Source organism: Trichosurus vulpecula, chromosome 1 (genome assembly GCF_011100635.1).
Source record: "Trichosurus vulpecula isolate mTriVul1 chromosome 1, mTriVul1.pri, whole genome shotgun sequence".
NCBI lineage: Eukaryota > Metazoa > Chordata > Mammalia > Diprotodontia > Phalangeridae > Trichosurus > Trichosurus vulpecula.
This window is the reverse complement of record NC_050573.1, coordinates 565,564,031-565,575,433: the sequence shown is the minus strand read 5'-3', so window position 1 is coordinate 565,575,433 and position 11,403 is coordinate 565,564,031. Positions and strand designations below refer to the sequence as shown.

Below are 11,403 nucleotides of genomic sequence, written 5' to 3'. Positions count from 1 at the left end.
GTTTGCTTTATTACTGGGGATGATTGTACACAAAGAGGATCATTATTGCTTGGAAGTCCCTCTGCTCCTGCTGCTGGTTTTATACATGGCTATAATCCCATGTATGTGACTTTCCATTTATTTAAAAGTATTTGGGGGGGGGGAAAGTCATGCCGATGACTCACAAAGCTGGTCATGATCCCTACGCGAAGAATAAATAGTAGACGAGCCGACTATGACTAAACAGAGGGAATAATTTGATGCAAAGGTACTATTTTTTTTCAACAATTTCAAGGCCAATGAACAATGTGAAATAGGTTCACATTGTCCTACAAGTCTTGAAAGAGTAATTGAAAATAACATTTCATCGGTGGTGGGTTACAAATATCTTTCATGACCTTCTCTATTCAGAATTGATACCTTTCTTATCTACTCTTCATGATGAAAACAATTGACATTTATATAAGGTGTCACAAAAGTCTCAGTGCAGTCTGAAGCTTTAACGTTTTCATATTTTTTACACTCAGAATTTATACTTTTATTTTTTAAAAATATTCTTCATGAGGAAAACTGTTATGGGCCCCTGGCCTCGCAACTTTCTCGGGGTTCCCCCCAAGACCCAGGCCTTTGCCTAGCAAAAGGCCTGATCTCACGGAGAATGAATGGAGCGGGAGCCAAAGATGGTAGATAACTCCAATTTATTCAGGATAGTAGCAAACTTTTATATCTTTAGTGACGTAGGTACATTCTTTGGTTACGTGGGTAAAAAGAACAAGTAAAATCAGGACATCTGGGTGCTAGGACCGCCCTGACTCCACCTACTCTCCTCCCATACCCTTCCCGCGCTCTCCGGAAGCTCCCTGCGGACAGGCAGTCCAAGTAAAGAACCAGAAACTCCATGTGCTCTGGCAAGCCCGGGCAGAGAACCGGAAGTTCCATGTGCAAGGGCAAGACCCTTCCTCCTGGTCCCTTCCTGTTCCTCTCATACCGCAGGGCCCCAAGTTTACCTAGGCAGGTCCTGGACGCAGAGGTCCGAGGAGGGCAGGGGTCGGCTCTAACTCGCCCTGTTACAGAAAACAGTGAACATCTTTACAGCCTATCTATCCTAAAAATCTTAAAACTTCAATAGGGACACTTTTACGAAGTGTCTTTACATACATTATTCCATTTGGGCCTCTCAACAAGCTTGTGAGGAAGGTTCTAGAGCTTTTAATCGCCATTTTGCAGATATGGAAATAGTGCTTGTCCTCAACAAGTTTTCATTCTCCTGGGCTGGGGGGAGTTGTGATGAGAAGATGAGAGAGACAAATCGGGTGTAGAAGTAAGTATGTTACAGAGAAAATGAGGCGGAAGAGAACACTGACTACTAGAAGGATGGGAAGGATGTAGGGGCGGGGACTGATAGAGAAGGTAGCAACTGAGTTGAGCCTTAAAGGTATGCCAGGATTTTGAGAGGCAGAGATGAAGAACAAAAGCTCTGCATGCAAGGCAAGAACTTGTGTAAATGCACAGAGGTGGTAAATAGGGTTTGGGGAGGGGAATGACTAATAGTCTAGTTTGGCTTAGAAGATAGAGTTTCTAAAAGGGAGTAGTACAAAACACGGCTGGAATTGTACATGGGATCCAAATTGTGGAGGGCCTTGAATGCCACACTCATGAATTTGTATTTCATCTCATTTTTTTTGAGTAGAGGAATGGTATTGTCAGACCTGTGTTTTAGGAAGAATATTTTGTTAGCTATGTGAAGGACTTTTTGGAAAAGACTGAGAACTGGAAGAAGAGAGACCAGTGAAAAGACCTTGACTATATAGACCAGGTGAGAAGTGATGAGGGTCTGAACTAGGATGGGGCTTATGTGAGTGGAGGGAAGGAAGTCACCGATATCATGAAAGTAAAACCAACCAATGAGATGTGGCAAGTGATTAGATATGTAGAATGAGCTAGAGTGAAGCATCAAGGATAGCTCCAATGGATCCCTGGAAGGACGCTGGTGCCCTCAAAGAAATCAGGACATTTGAGGGAGTGACAAGATTAGAGAAGGTGATGAGTTTCATTTTGCACCTGTTAAATTTGAGATACTATAGAGGACTGGGGACTATGTATCTTACAAGCAGTTAACAATGCATTATTGGAGTTCAGGAGCATGATTAGGGGTAAATGTAGCAGGGGTGTGTGTATGTGTGTGTGTGAAGGATATTGGGCTAGTGAGTAGGAGACTAGGTACTTCTTGGCTGACCCATACTTTCATGTGTGTGGCGCCACTTTTTCACGGAAGCTCCCTTTGAGCCGTTGCTTTCTCTCTAGTCAACAGTCTTGGCTCTGTCCCTTGGTCATGACTTAGTCTCCCTTTCAGAACAGCTGAAAGAGACAAAGGAAATAATTCCTAAGGTGGAAGCTTCAGCATTATCAGCTCCCAGCTTGCTTGCCATCTTTTTCACAAGAAAATGCTAGGTACCAACAGTGGCTGCACATTCCTGTGTTCCCTGATAACTGAGGAAGCTGAGACTTTTGGGTGGCTTGAGTTCAGGAGTTCTGAAGGGCCGTAAGGCCAAGTATGATTGGATGATATAATGGTAATCAGGTGACTTTAATGAGTTTGGCCTTTGTTTGAATGGGGCAGGTAAAGTGGGATCTTTTGTCTTGGAATGCTTCTCTGCATTGGGGCAGTAGAGAGTCATTGATGTGTATATGTTGTGCTGGTGGGTTAGGATTTTCCTACTCCCTGGTTTCCCACACCATGGATAGTGAGCCTTGAGCCCCCAGGGCCCTGAGCAGAGTATATGTACTGGCATGTTAGCATTTGATTTTTGGGGGTATACTCATTGAAAGGGTGACAGGACTCTGGGCAAGCTGTTGAAATAGCACCCCAACTTTGATAACCCAGATGTTGGTGCTTCTCTGGTAACTATGTATTACTATGGACAGACTGATTTGTGTTATTTGATCTGTTTATAATGTATGCTTGTAATTTCTGTTTGTATTTTCCCTGAAGTTCAGGGGGCTGGTCTTCACCCCTTGAACTAAGTGAATGACAGATGTATGTTTGATTAAACTGAGATGGTTAGCTCCTTAAAGTTGCTTTCCTTAGAAAAGAAGATCAAAGAACCTATGTTGGCAGCCCTTCCTGTGTGCCGTTGTTGGTCTTACACAGCCACAGTAGTTGTTAGCAACATCGTTGTTACAGATGACCAAATTAAATCTGGCATCAATATGTTCAGCCCCCACAGCCATTATTAATGGGAGAAATCATTGTGGAGAAGGGACCCACCTTTGTTACCACCTGCCACAATTGCTATCCAAATGTCCCTCCTGGGGCAGATAAGCCAGATTAGCTAATAAAACAGAAGGGCACCCTGAGGGGATGATGAAAAGCAGCATGTTGCAGGCAAGTGAAACCACTGCCGCCATCACCGCCACCTTCTTACTGACCCTGACCGAGAGAGCCAAAAACGCTGATCCCAAGAGCCTTTCAATTAACAACACCTCCAGCCTGGTATCTTTAGTCATCATTGTGGGAAGCAATCTCTGCAGACATGCTTATCCCCGAAGCCCTTGTTGCCATCAAATGGTTCAACAGCAGAAATCGATGTGATTTTATCACTGGAAATGACATAAAGAAGAGGTATTACCATCTGCTTTGTCATTGCACCCCTCGAGACCTTTCCATTGATTTGCAGCAGTGTTGGCAATGGTGGCAGCTCCCTGCCTTCCCTCACCCCTCTTGCTCTTAGGTCATGGTTTCTCCTCCCTTTTCTTGTATTCCTTATTCTCTTCCTCCTCCCTCAGGAAATGGCTTTAACCCTTCTGGAAGGGCTAAGTTCTCCAATAATCAGAAGTAGGGCCGATTCCCCAAAACATCCTCTGGTGCTGGGTGGTCAGGACAGGTGTGTGTGTTGGAGGGGGGAATGGGGGTGGGCAAATGCTTGATTGACAGCATGTATCCTGGTTTCTACTGCTGAAGGGCATTAGGCATTAGTGACATTATTCCCTATAGGTTATCAATTAAGTGCACCAATAAATACTGATTCCTCTATTACAAGTATGTTACAAAAATGAATGAGCTGTGATTTCAGTAAATGTGAGAAATAGAACAACGTATATGAAATGATCTTATATGATTTGACTAACGAAATGATAGGGAAATTACCTAAAGATTTAACAGAATAAAAAGTAGGGCTATTCCTGGTTCTCTCTCTCTCTTTCTGTCTCTCTCTCTCTGTCTGTCTGTCTGTCTGTCTGTCTGTCTCTGTCTCTGTCTCTGTCTCTGTCTCTCTCTCTCTGATTGTTTTTATTTGTTCACTTGTGTTTTGAATAGGGATCAGAACTGACCAGCTTACATTCGTATGAAGAAGACAGTCCAAAGATTAATGTAACCTCTATATTTATTGAATCTTTCTACATATTACAAAGCCATGTTTATCCAAGCGATATGCATTTAGGCTTACAGACAGATGGCCCCCACACTATTCACAGTTGTTTAGTGCATTCAGATCAGACACAACACAGGGACTTAATTTACAAATAGGGCTTGGTGAAAAACCAAAAGGCCAAGAACTGTCATAAGGGCAGCATTTTCAGAAATACATTTTTCTATGGAGTAGGGCTATACTCCATACTTGACTATTTGGTTGTGGGAAACTATTTCACCTAGTGTTCAGAACAGGAAATACCACTGATTGTGTTAATCTTGAGTTGACAAGTGATTAGAGGCAGTTAATTCTGTGAGCATGATGCTAACTTGAACTCCTATTTTCAATTTAACTTTTACTGGTAGTTTTATCAACTGGACTCCAACCTTCCTTTTAAAAATCGGTTAGTTCTTTGCCTCCCAAAGCAGATTTTAGGGATAAATTTACTTTCTGGCACCCCAATCCAACATTTCAGAAAAGTCTTCCTTCTACTTTCTTTTTCTGTTTGTTTTTTGGAGGGGGGAAGGCAGGGCAATTGGGGTTAAGTGACTCGCCCAAGGTCACACAGCTAATAAATGTGTCAAGTGTTTGAGGCCGGATTTGAACTCAGGTCCTCCTGACACCATGGCTGATGCTCTACTCACTGTGCCACCTAGCTGCCCCTTTCCTTGTACTTTCTTAGTAAGCAAGTAGACCTTGGGGAGAATGGTTTTCCTCCCCAGCTTAGAAGAAGCATAGAGGTTTCTTGGGCAGTGTTCGTACCTATGCCCTTAATTACATGACTTTAGGTCTCTCATTTGATAATTGTTCCTGTTTGTATGATTTCAAAACTCTTTCCTCACAACAATACTGTGAGATATTTTGTGCAAATATTTGAATGTCCATTTTACAGAAGAAGACACGGAAGTTCAGAGAAAGCACACTGCTAGCAAATGTTGGAACTGACACTTGAATTCATGACTTCTGAATCCAAGATCGGTGGTCTGTCCATGTGTTGCCACCATATTGACCTTCTTTCTGAAAAAATACAAAAAAGATAAGTGATACTGACCCATTAGAATTTTCCTCTTACTTTCTGCGCCCATAACTTATGTCCTTTCTACCTACAGTCGATTCCTTCTCTTTCTTTTCTTCTGTTCTTCACTTTTTGCCTTTTGACCTCAAAAACTTCTACTTAATCTTTCACAAAGAAAAAGTGGATGCTAAAAATAGAGAAAATGTTGTTGAGAAATCACTAGGACTCTCCATGACCAAGACAGTGTTTAGCATCAAAGAGTTTAATGTCAAAGGAGGTGGTCTAGATACCAAAGGGTGAGTGAGATGATCACTACGTGATAGTAAGGCATAAACACAAATGTTCTGGAAGATACTGCACCTCCTAATTTTAACACGAACGCACACTTTGTGAGTGTGCTCCAAAAAAATTAAAACATGAAGTCATGAAGACACTAATTCCATTCTAAATATACCATCATATAAAATTACTTCCCTGCATCTTACTACTGTGCAAGTCGTGTCTGTTATGCATAACTTTCATATTTTTAAGTGACGTACTGTCTCAGGATTTTATTTATCAATGAGATCTACAAAGTAGCAGCAGTGACCAAGTGAATATTCAGCAGGTGATTTTATAGCCTGATCTCAAACATCAAATACTGGAAATTCGTTTATACGTGTAGATCTATCAGGAGCACTGAACTAGTATTTAATGGCTCTAGGGCTCAGTAAAATGGAGCTGGACTAGATAACAGCCTTAAGTCTGAAATCTTTTGCTCTCAATAATCTTGACCAAGTCACTTAATGAATGAGAAATACCAATAACTCTCCAGTTGGAAATGCTTCAATACAGATACTGATCACCAAAGCAGAAGAACCACAATGTGCATAAAATGGACTTAAGACACGAATTCTTTTGTTATGTGCCAGTACTATAAAATGATAGAAGTGGTTACTGATATCACCAATTATAGGCAAACGTTTCACATTTCTTTTTGTCAACATTCCCCTCAGCTCCAAGTCATAAAATAACATATTGCTTTCCAGTACAGGACAATCATAAAATAAAACTTCATCGGAACTTAAGCAGTAACAACAGCATTGTAGAGTCAGAAATCTTTGAAAGACTCAAGAAATCTGATCAATGCAATGAACATTTATGATTCCAAAAACCCATGAGGAAACACACTACTCACATCTTAACAGAAGAAACAGACTCAGAGTACACAAGACGTGGTTTTTTAAAGACATAGATTATGAGAGAATTTGTTTTGCTTGACTATGCATAATTGTTACAAGGTTTTGTTTTTTCTCTCTCATTTTCCAAAGGGGTAGGAGGGAGAGAGAATAGATTTTTGTTCATTGAAAAAAATAAATAATAATAAAAAACTCTTTCCCTAAGCCTAAATTTGATGAGACTGGAGGATCTAGTAAAATCAGAAGAGGAAAAAGTTCAAAATCCCAAGGTTATTAAAATCTTCATGAAATCCAAATTATGTAAATTCCAGCTATTAATGAAATAGAGGACAAGACCATCACTGGAATCCCAAATTATTTTGAAAACAAAAATGGCATACATATGCCAGTGTTTCAAGCAAAAACAAAACAAAACTAAAAACTTTCAAAATATAGAGACCTAGCAGGAAAGATAAGAAAAATGGGCTCCGGATCGGCTGCATATCATACCTGTTGTCCTGCTATAAGAGGTTACTTTCTGTAAACCTACAGAGCATGAATTCATATTGTAATACTTTTTATCAAACTATAAAAGTCAATTATTTATCTACCTATGAAATGGGCTGCTAGAACATTAGATATAAAAGAATAGTAGCCAGATAATAACTTGTAGCTGGTTAATTTCTAGCTAAACCCCATGGAAAAAAGATAAGAAAGAGCTGTTAATATAAATCACTTTAAAGCCTTCAAAAGCACTTTCTTCACTACAACCCCACGAGGTGGGAAGTACAAGTATTATTTTCATTGTTTTATCAGTTAAGAAGATCTAACTTAATTTAGTGGCTAGAGTCCTGGGTTTGGAGCCTGTGTTCAAATCCTGCCTCAGATACCAACTAGCTGTGTGACCTTGGGCAAGTCACTTAAACTTTATGTGGTAACTTCAAATTATCTGTAAAATTTAACTACTGATTCCTAGACATGGTTTATGAGGAAACTGAGGCTTAGTAAGGCTAAGTGACTTGTCCGCCATCACAAAACTAGGAAGTGTTCCAGCTAGAACCCAAAGCTTGATTCTCATTTCAAAGGTAGGTCTTTACCGTGTGCTATGGTCCTTAATCTCTCTACTCTCTACTTCAATCTATTTAACTACAAAAAATGAGAATGATGATTCTCACTTCATCTATCCCACAGGGTTACTACATGGATGAAGAGAAATATTTGTAAGGACATTTTGAAGAAAGAATTGAAGAATAGATAAGTACATGGTTTTATTGATATTTCCTGTGCTAAAATTCTTTTTGAGTTAATTTTGAGCATTAGTGCTAGACAAATTTTACCTAAATTAGCAAAAAAGAGAAGCCAGGGAACTGAATAGGACAAGAAGTGGTGTGTAGTCATTGATAACTCTGGGTCAAGAAAAAGACCTGTGAGATATGTGTGTGTGTCGTGGTGGTGGAAGCAGGTGGGGTTGGGGGAGGAGATTGTTCTGCTCCTCTGAGTTCATGGGCATGGAGAACTTCTAATTGGGAAACTTCCTCCACCAATGTGAGTCAGAAACTCAGCTGTAATTTTTAATCTTATAGATTTACCCTGGGGGCCTTGAGGGATGAAAGACTTGAGCCCAAGTCTCACAGACTCCGATATTGGCCTTCTTTCGGTTGTAGTACTTAAGTTTGAGGAGACAGAATCTGATCTGTAGGACAGTTAAATCTACATCCTGACAAGTAATTTTCTGAAAGGATTCTATCGTGATCTGAATGAAACAATAAACATGGCCGCAATTTCCTATTGAACATATTTCTGCAAGACACACGTCTCAAATGCACACTTTAAAATTCCTGCCCAACATTTGGCTTGGGCTTCATCTTTTCACTGCTCCACAGAAATCTGCTAAGGAGGCTTTCACTCTCCATGAAACAGTGCTTTTCCTATCATGATTTTATTTATAGCTTTAGGCTACTGTTTTGTCGACAAGGGGGAAAGATTCGATTGGGAGTAGCGATGACTTCTTGGGTCCTTCCTCGGGCTGCTGGAGCATCTTGAGTCTCCTTTCCAGTCTCTGAGCCCATTCACAGCGGAGCCTGGAGACAGGGAAAAGATACTTTGAGCACACATGAGCCAGCTTTCAGGGCCAAGTACTTTTTTAAATTCTTCTTCCCCCCCTTTTTCTCTCCCCCCCTGCCAGCTTCTCTCATCACTCCAGCACATGTGCACTGGAAGGCTCCCATCCCACCACCCTCGGCAGCCCTTTGACTTTCAAGGCTTAGAAATTTGGAAAACATATGGGTGGGTAGTATCACTTCACAGTGAGAAGCCTGTGTGACCTTGTCACATTCCTAATGAGTCACACAAGTGCAAAGTGTTCTCATTAGTGTTTTAATGTCACATCTTCTGTGGGTTATGTCCTTAGGCAGCAGGAAAGGGCTCTCTTCTATTCAAAAACTTTTCACTCAGGGCCATAGTTTACATGAGAGAAGAGAAAGTTTTAGCTCAGTACTGACTTTCCTATTGTGCTAGGACAGTAGGGACTTTTCTAAATAGTACTGTCTTTCCTATTGTGCTAGGACAGTAGGGACTGTATTCTTCTGGGGTAGTAGTAGTAGTGTCATGGAGAGGGTTGTCAGAAACCCATGAATCAATCAATGAACATTTATAAAGAGAATGACACTCATTAAGTATTTACTTGGTGGGGGGGGGGGGAGGAAATGTCTGCCTTGCCAAACTTCTTCATCTCTCAGAGACGTATCCGGGAAGAGGGGGTGGGATGCTTAGAACAACTAATTCAGAATACTTTCTTTAAGAAGGGGCTCAAGTGGGCCAACCACAGCCTTTGCTGTCCCAGCCACACTTCACACACAGATGGGTGACTTTCACAAGTGGATATGTATATGTGAGGGCTCCATGCTCCTAAAGTGGTTTCTCTTTCCCTTGGAAGCTTGCTAAGTCAGCGTTTCCCACGTACTCAAGTTCTGCTCCGGAACGAAAGTCCATTGTGATAAGGGCTGCCTTTCCTGGTCATTATGGGGATGCTGTCATGCTGCTACTTCAAAAGGCATCCCATCAAGGTCCTTCTGAGAGGGATGCTGCAAATGTGCTGCAGTGGAAAGAAGGCTGGTTTTGGAGTCCAAAGGACTTTGGTTCCAACTCTCCCATTTGCTGCTTGTTTGACTTTGGACAATTATTATTATATTATATTATTATATATAACTATTAATAATTTTAGCTAATATTTATTTAGTGTTTTCAGGTTTGCAATTGAGCAGCTAGGTGGCACAGTAGATAGAGTACTGGGCCTCAAATCAGGAAGACCTGCATTCAAATCCAGCCTCGAGACACTTACTAGCTATATGACCCTGGGCGAGTCACTTCACCCTGTTTGCCTCAGTTTCCTCATCTGTCAAATGAGCTGGAGAAGGACATGGCAAACCACTCCAGTATCTTTGCCAAGAATGCCCCAATGGGGTCACAAAGAGTCGGACACGACTGAAGTCAAACGAGAAAAACGTTTGCAAAGCGCTTTATAAATATCTCACTCGATCCTCACAATAACCTGCCAGGTAGGTGCTATTATCATTCCATTTTAAGATGGGGAAACTGAGTCAGAGAGGTGGTGACTGGCCGAGCCGGACCCACGTAGCTCGCAGGAGCTTTCCAAGTTCAGACTCTATCCGCTACGGCCCGTAGCCGCCCATAAATCGAGGAGGTTGGGCTGGGCGACCTTGAAGGTCCCTTCCAGCCCTCAGTCTCTGACTCTCAGCCAGCTGCGTGGCCAGACACTCCGTTCTTGCTCAGTAATCGCCGCCTTCTTGTCCTGCGAAGGAAAGCTCTTCCGGGAGTCGTTACGATGATTGCTGGTGGAAGGGAACGATGCTTCACTAACACTCCACGTAAAGGGAAGGTCTAAGTCACCCGTATTAAGCTAATTCCTTGGTCGTATGTTAGGAGACTTTGGAATGACGTGAGCTCGGGGCACGAGGAGAGCTCGCTAGAGCGTCCTGTGACGGGCTAGGCGTCTACTTGGAATTCATTTTGTTTTCAGAGGTGCCCTTGGGCAATAAGAAAATCTGACTTAATGCTTGTTTTTCTATACAAACACCTAGGGATTCAGAACTGGGTAGTTTTGATCTCCAACAATTTTTGAAAGACGGATGGCTCGTGTGTTAATCTCAGAGAACAGATGCCAATGACAATCGTCGGCCTCCTTGCCAGGAAAAATACACACACACACACACACACACACACACACACACACAGACTTTAATATTGACATCTTAGACGTCCTAGTTAGTACTTCATGGAATGGGAGCTCACATAATTTTCCCTAGTTTTTTTTAAAGAGAGGAAGTGACAATCCCTGTCCCTAAAAAACACGACCAAACACAAACAGAAAGCCGACTAAAAATGCTCCTTAAGGATACAGTACATTTACTTGCACACTCCCAGAAACTCATTTTTTGAAAGCCAGTGTGGCATTTTCCCCCAGTTAAAAATGTCCTCTTTTGGGACTTCCTTGAGTTGTTAGCAAGATAGGCTCAGCTGAAGAAGCGTGTGACTCTGCCGATAAGTCACACAGTATTTTACTACTGTTCTGTCGAGTTATCAGAAGTTCAACGGTGGGAGGATGAATGCTTAGGTCTATGAGCATTGTGCATGTCCGTATGAAACGGAGTTTAGCCTCGTCCGTCAGCTTGGCCCCCGGAGGACAAAAATTGGAGGACTAAATGGAAGTTGCAGAAAGACGGATTTTAGACTTAATATAGAGGAAAAACTTACAGGAACCGGAGGTATCCCAAAGTAGAACAGGTCGCTTGGAAAGGAATTGAATTCCATTACTAGAGGTGCT

The 11,403-nt window shown here is 41.7% G+C and overlaps 1 protein-coding gene across 1 annotated transcript in view; it reads right to left on the bottom strand.

Annotated features, from left to right (window-relative positions):
• Positions 1–8,511: 8,511 nt before the first annotated feature.
• FAM240C (family with sequence similarity 240 member C) overlaps positions 8,512–11,403 on the bottom strand; it is a 50,087-nt gene continuing 47,195 nt past the window's right edge. Inside the window, exon 4 of the mRNA XM_036749667.1 lies at positions 8,512–8,641. Coding sequence (XP_036605562.1) covers positions 8,512–8,641 — 130 coding nt within the window. The remainder of the gene's footprint in view (positions 8,642–11,403) is intronic.